We start from the raw sequence: 7,477 nt of genomic DNA, 5'->3' as shown, positions 1-7,477 counted from the left end.
TTTTTTTTTTTTTTTTTTTAGGAGTTATATGATACGGAGCAATTGTTATTTTTAAAAAGCATCACTGGCTGAACTCTTTTCCAAGCTGCCTTTGCCAACTCCTTGCAACTGGCAGAGTTTGCAGCCCCTTGGAATGATAACTGGCTCATCCTCTGGTTTCCATTGTCCTGGAGTAATGAGACACTCAGTGCTGACATCAGCACAATCCACCCAACTCACTGATTTTTTGGGGACAGGGTTTTGATCTATAAAGCACATGTATCAAGAACTGCACAACAAATACCAGTCTTGGCTGCCATGATTGTTTTTACCACACAGACAAGAATCAGGATTCTTCCAAGCTCTCCTCCAACCAGCATTATTTTTATATATTTATCCCTCACAGACTGCTCAGCAAACAAAAACTGATTACCTTGATATATGACAGACAACTCTTTAATTTTTAAAGTAAATTAACCAAATTTAATAGACACCAGAACGAAAAAGATGCATCTTGCAGCTCACCATTTAAAAGATGCAATTTGAAGGTCAAAGCCATATAGCAGCATTCCCCTACCCCAGCATTAATCAAATTGTAACCATTTCCTTGGGACCATGTCTTGTACATAATTCATACCCGACTGTTCTCAGGTTTAAAATCATCTACTGCCAGTTTAGAACAAAATAATCCAAGTGCAGAGGTAGCCAGATGAAAATAAGAAAAAACCTTTCTAATAAAATAACTGCTGATCGGAGCAGTGAGAGACCGCTGCCTTCTGAAATTGGAAGAGATGTCCTACTTTAAGGTTTGAGTTGCAAGAATTACTATAATCAAGCCTCACTGTCAGAACAAAAACATAACCTTTGAGGTTGTTAGAGGCTAAAATAACATTTCACTAACTTCTGTCTGCCTCTAGCTACGTTGGGTTAGAAATAGACCTCAGTTTTTTCGGCAGCATGTACAGTAAGTAGGTTCCTAGGGAAGGGGRAAAAAAATAAATGATTGAGTGAAGTCAATATTCCTGATCAATCAGCATCTCTGAACAAGTCTCCTTTTGACATGCCCCCAGGCAACAACAATCCCTGACCATCAACAAGACACTTATCCAAGGCTTGGAAGGAAGGAGAACTCCGACACAGCCAGTAGCAGGATTCAAATGTGACTCCAGGGCACAGAGTGAACTTCCAGAATGTGCTCAAGAGGGAGGCAGCATTTATTTTTTTAATCCAATATGCATAGATGTACATTCACAACACTGTACAGACCCTTTTGAAGGGATCTTGGGAAGGGGACAAAAGGGTTSTGGAAGGTTGACATATTTCAAATCCCCCAGGGCTGATAACCAAGATGTGTTCCAGTCACTGAACACGCATTRTTCACCGAAAGTACAAGTCACCAAAAAAAGTCAAAATACCAATCTCTCCTTAACAGGCAGAGTTTCACACCAAAGGGAGCCAGAATCAAGAGTTATTAACATGGCYGTGGCAGATTTCTGAGCAGGGTTCTCTCACAGGTCACTTCCCCAGGAGAAATCTGTCCAAAGACACTAAGGCACTGATTGCTCCCAGGTTCCTCCCTCTCTCCATCCTYCAGGACAATCCTTCACCTATCCAGCAGCAAACTTCTCAATGAGGCAGCACCTCAACCTCCAGCAGCAAACAATTTCCAAYCCATTTTGCAGGTAACAAGCTTGTGCTAAGAAGTCATTTATCATTCCCATTGAAAATGTAACAAGCAATCATTGGGAGAACAAGGCAGTATGAATTACCAGGAGAAATTGTCCACCGATGAAAAAATCCATTAGGCTATGACAAAGGTCAGATAACATTGTTTGGGTTCAGCCATAATTCTCTCTTCTATGAGATCCACATTAAGATTTTGTGGAACAGCAAAGTGAAAAAGTTTAAGTGTGGGCACCCCTCAGCCAACTCCTCTGCAGCCCAGCTGATGAGGATCTGTATCAGCTCCTGAGCACGAGAGCCTGGGACACACTCACAGATTATAATGTCCCTTCTTCATTAAAAGAAGGGAAAAGCACATCTGCAAAGCCCAAGGAGTCAGACACACCCACACACAGACACAGGTGACAGCCTCAGGAGTACAAGCATTACACAGGACACGTGTGGGATGGCTCTGCTDAAGCACAGGCACCCACAGGTGACCTGAACAAAGAAAACACCCAAAGACACGGCTGGGAGACTCTAATCCTCCACTATCTCTGCCTTATACCCTAAGAGAGGTTAAGAGTTGGTAAGTCCCTGGGATGATACCTGCTTATCTACCTGTGCAAAAGGGTAATTCTGTACAAGCACAAACAAGATGCTGATCTACAACTCCAGCTACAAACCASTGCTGCTCTAAAAAAGCCCCTCTGTGCTAAATCACCAGCAAACAGATCGAAGAGAAGGCAAAGAAAGTTGCACAAACAATTTCAGTGGTTCAGTGCTTTGCAAATGGCTTAAATTTCATTGAATTTCCCATTCAAAATGTATTTGCCTCGATTTAATCCCACAGCCAAAAGCACACAAAATTCACACAGGTCCTTCCACACGAGCGTTGGTCTCRGCTCAGGGCAGGCCCAGGCCAAAAACACCCAGCATTTGGTCYAAGTTACATCTCAGCCACACAAAGGATGTTCCCTGCAGGTCAAAACTGAGGTTATTTATAGGTCAAAATAAGGAAGCCTTAAATGCACTAAAATATCAAGCAAACTCCAGCATAAGTAAGTGCCATTTAAAATGCAGAGTTTGTAGTTCCAGGACAGACAGGAATAGAAGCAACAGCCCAATCTTTGAAGTCAATTATTCAAAGAAATAAACATCATTTCAGTGCTTCAATTGTTTCTCAGATCACAGTATTTTTGTATGAAAATTCCACACGTTATTAAATTGTTTCAAGTCAACTTCCTCAGTGGCACTTTAAACTCCTATTTGTTCTCCAGCTTATCCACACACACAGGCAGCATTAACAATTTCTGGTTACCAGGTCACCAAACCTTGGTCTCATTTTACACTTCAGTAATCTGAATACTGTACATTATTTGAAAGGAAATTAGAGGGATGTGTTTGTTGGGTTTTTTTCCCCCCTAGAATTAGTTCAGTCTCACCTTTAGACTCACCCAATTTAAATATCTAACTTCGTCACCTCGCTGATAAGCAGCTGGAAACCATCTACGTGGGGAATTGAGCTCAACAAGTAAACACTTCCAAAAGAAGGTGCCAAATTTGAAGTACAGCATTATTGAGAAATACAAATATTGCCAATCTTTCAAAAGGCTGGGTTTGAAAGCAGGTTCAGAGCACCAGGAAAAAAAGGGGGAGAGGAATCATAAAAACTGAAGGTTTACAGATTTTTGCATGGAAACAGCTGGTTAGTTCCAGGTGCCTCCTTCTGAGGGCTTCTCACTGATGGTGTGAATCCCAACCAAAACAACTCCAAACGGTTCAAGAGCTGCCCAGATCTCTATGGTCCTCSTTACATAATAAAATGAGCTTTACTATTTGAATTTGAAAATTCTAATTGCCCAACAAAAGGGATCTTATCAAAACATGTTTAAGACATCACTCGTGAATCACAGGCACAGCTTTCAGCACAGCTTTCTCATGAAGAAGCTGCCAAAACTCATAGGCTTKTGGAGTTTTGGTTTTTTTTCAAGAAAACAAGTGGTTTTGGCTTTTTTCAAGGAAACACATGGCAAAACCCTTGCTTCTTGAAAATCCAGCAAAGTGAGCTGAACAGAGTAGATGGTCACTGCTRAGGGTTATAGCAGTAAATTTATCAATTTTAGAGACAACATTCCACCTGGCACAGATGGCAGGAGTACCAGGATCCTTTTGGTGACCAAAGGAAGGCGTGACCAAGCTCTTACCTGAGAGATCGTGATGGATCAGGTCAGCAAAGTTGGGGTCATCCCCCCACCAGAAAATCCAGAGCTCCCTGCGCCCAGGCCTCTGGTCCCGGCGCCACACACTGAGCACATCGGCCTTGAGGCAGCGGCTGAAGCTGCTCAGGATGGGATCCTCCTCCGTGACCGGGAAGAGAATGGGGGCAGATGTTGGGCCCTGCCACACGTAGCGCTTCCATTTAATCCCAGTTAGATCAGCCTGAGGGAAAGAAAAGAGCTATCAGGTTGGAGGTAGCTCCAGCAAGTATATCCTGCTATGAGGTGATGGTGCAGAGGATTGAGCCCCCAGAATTGAACAGGAACCATGTTGGTAAGTTTTGTGTAGCTTGGGAGATAAAGTGGAAGCAATCAGGCATCCTGGTTTAATAGCTCATTAAATAACTGCAGTAAAGCAAGAGCTGCTCATTTTCACTGCGGCTTTAAGGTTACACAGTGCAAAATCAGATTTGGTTTAAAGTAAAAAAGTGAAAGATAAGTGAGTAATGTTATTATTCACAGGCTGCAACTGTCCAATCTCCTAAACACTTGCCTTAGCAAAGAACATCTTTCTTTTTGCTTACTTATGCATACACTGCCTTTTCCATCCAACATTACTCCATGGAAATAGGTGATACAGTAAATCACACATTCTTCCAGCCATCTACYACTTTGGAAAATTTCACAAGTTTCTCCATTGTAAAACATTCTCTGTCTCTCCCCCAGGAAGTCTCTCGTGTTCACTGATTTTACCAAGAGCTAGCATACTTCTCATTCCTCACACCACATTTCAAGAATTTCAATCCTGTTTTATCATTCAATTATACATTAGACCTGAATTCACGTTGATTATGATCCACTAAACCCCCTCCTAGGCAAAAATTAATTTGACTTTACACAGGCAAAGAGTTAYTGCTCCGTGTAATGGGAAGCAGACAATTCTTGGATTATCTGCACCACAACACCAAGTTTTAGCACTGAGTTTTTTCACTCGAGCACAGGCACMTTAAGGCAGGTAAGGGAGGCATTGCCCCGGGTTCTCTTTGGGAAAGGAGAGCAAGGCAGGCTGGCATTTGCWAAGAAGTTACTATTTTCTGTCTTCCCAACTTGACAACACACAAAAGATTACTGCAACATTTAAACCTAACATGGCAGCCTCCCTACCTTCAGCAGGAGAGTAATTTAGCTGAAAGGTTGTCTGCAACAGTTGCTACTAGACTTTCAGATTTAAAATTGCACCGTTCATCTRGAGCTGCAGGCCTGATGCAGGCTGCAGACGCGATCAGGCTGTCCAGATTCCCCTCCATCCAAAAAAATGAGTGCCACAGCTTGGCAYAGGATTGTTGTAACAATCTCTAGAATCATAAATATCAGGCAGGCAGCTAAGATTAGCTCATTTGCATTAAAAGCTGATGAAACAGCTYAGCACAGCCACCAAAAAATTGCATCACAGTCCAGTTATATCCAATTTACTTTCGGAGCTAGCAAAAATCAACAATGTGAACGATTTGATACTTGGGTTAAAAAAGACTACAAAATGGTGCACATCAAAACACAAGACAGGGAGGGCATCACCAAAACCAGAATAAAAACAAGCAGGGGAAGGGATCCGTTTAAAAGCRAGGAAGAAGGGAAGGTTTCGCCTCGGATTTGTCTGGGATGTCACGAATGGGGAGGGAAGACAGAAAGTTCCCCGAGATGTGGGGCTGGGAGGAGCAGGAGCAGCAGGATCCCTTCCCCTGCGAGAAATACCACGCTCAGAGGCAGGGATTGGGAGAAAGGAGGAAAAGTTGGAAGGCACGGAAAGGGAAGGAAAAGGCGAGTTGCGGGGAGGCTACTATCCAGGAAGAAAGCAGAGGGAGGGGCGAGGCGAGACAGACAGCGATGGAGGGGAACCAGAGGGGCATGGGAGAGTTGGCTGCTCCAGGCAGGGCCTACTCCGAAGGGCTCATCCAGCAGAAGCTCTGCTAAAAATGGCTGCTTTGCTTCCACTGCCCCTTCCCCCTCCCCCGGAGCTCCGAGCCCTTCCCTCGGTGGCCCCGGGCGTGTGTGCGCCGGGGGCCGGCACTCACCAGGCAGAAGAGGTTGGAATGGCAATCCTCCAGGCTGGCCCCGTTCGGCACGAAGCAGGAACTCATCCTCACAGCCACAACCCACACGCCATTATCCCACAGCCTCCGACAAGAAAGAAAGAGACAGACAGAGAGAGAGAGAGAGGGAGAGGGAGAGAGGGAGAGACAGACAGCGAGAGGGAAAGGGGGAGGGGGGCTCTGCACACGCACAAATAATAATACAATTAAATAAGGGATTTACAGACACACGCACACGCACGCGAAATAGTGGCAGGGGGAATAACCCGCGAGGAGAGAGAGAGAAAGAGGTATAGGAGAGGGGGGTAAAAAAATATATTTAAAAAAAAAAAATTTAAAAAAATTTTAAAGAGGAACTCAGAACGTTTTCTCGTCTTCTGGAGCTCAAACGGGGGTGTAAAGCCGCCGTGGAAGGGGAGAACAGAAAGAGGGAGGTGGTAAGTAATCCAACGACGGGAGATTAAGATCAAAATCCTCCCTGTTCCTCTTGTCTTCTCGTTCGCATAAGGAGGGGAGGGAGAGGAGGTAAGGTGAAGGGGTAATTGATCCAACAAGAGAATAAAAATGGGGTAATTAATCCAGGGGGGTTAGGGGTAAAAATCAGTTGACATCCCTCCTTCCTCTCTTCTCAGATGCCAAGCAAGAGAAGTRGGAAAAAAATAAATAATCCAGCGGGGGCAATTAATCCAGAACACCCCCTYCTCTTCCTCCTGTTCCTTTAGTCATCAGATGAGAAAGGGGCAAATTGTGGAATGACTGGGAAGGATTGGCCGTGGGAGAGAGAAAAATCCAGGCTCGTCTCTTCGGAGTCCGAGGGCAACAGGGTGTGGGGGGGTCAGATTCTTCTCCCCTGCTCCAAAAATATTCCAAATAAATTAAAATTTAAAATCATAAAAACAAACTTCAGGGGCCAGAAGCAAGGCCAGTCTGAAGAATTCGTAAAGGCAAAGCAAGAAAAATTTCCTGGGGTGTACCCCAAAAAAACATCTGCGGGGGCAGGGGAGGGGGGAAGGTATTCCTTGAGAGAGAAAGGCCGCAAAAGTCTCCTTAGCAGCCCAGCGGGGGATTAAATTCCCGTGTGGAAAACCCCCCTCCCCAAAACGAAATACTCTTCGCAGCGAGGGCGAAACCAAAATATCCTCCGTTGGGTAAAAATTCCTTCCGTGGGGAAAGGAGGGAGGGGGAGAGGGGTGGAAGGAGGAAATTGCGGGTGACCCTCGAAGTCTCTTCGGGGAAGGATGGAGGAGTCTCCGGGAGGCCGATCCCCAGCCTTTTCGGGGGAGGAGGAGGAGGAGAACGCGGTAAATCGCAGAGTGTCTTCGGGGAGCCTGGTCTCCCGCWGCTGTCCTCGGGGGCCGGGGGACCCCGCAAAGTCTCTTCAGGGGAGCCCGAACCCCGCCGAGTCACCGCGGCGAGGGGGAAGCGACCCCCGCCAGACCCCTGGGCGAGGGGGGGCGGCGAGGCGGGGAGGGACCGGCTCAGCTGCGAGGCCGGTCCTTTAAAAATAAAGGGAAAAAAAAAAAAAAA

The 7,477-nt window shown here is 45.4% G+C and overlaps 1 protein-coding gene across 1 annotated transcript in view; it reads right to left on the bottom strand.

Moving 5' to 3' along the window:
* Positions 1–6,161, bottom strand: part of MED13 (mediator complex subunit 13) — a 51,829-nt gene extending 45,668 nt beyond the window's left edge. The window contains exons 1-2 of the mRNA XM_057378807.1: positions 5,933–6,161; positions 3,849–4,083 (exon numbers count right to left, since the gene is read on the bottom strand). Coding sequence (XP_057234790.1) covers positions 3,849–4,083; positions 5,933–5,998 — 301 coding nt within the window. The 5' untranslated portion in view covers positions 5,999–6,161. The remainder of the gene's footprint in view (positions 1–3,848; positions 4,084–5,932) is intronic.
* Positions 6,162–7,477: the final 1,316 nt, after the last annotated feature.

This window comes from Malurus melanocephalus, unplaced genomic scaffold (genome assembly GCF_030028575.1).
Source record: "Malurus melanocephalus ecotype Western Australia unplaced genomic scaffold, MMel_1.1 scaffold_376, whole genome shotgun sequence".
Taxonomy (NCBI): Eukaryota; Metazoa; Chordata; class Aves; order Passeriformes; family Maluridae; genus Malurus; species Malurus melanocephalus.
The sequence above is the reverse complement of the archived record's forward strand: the minus strand, read 5'-3'. Positions and strand labels throughout refer to the sequence as shown.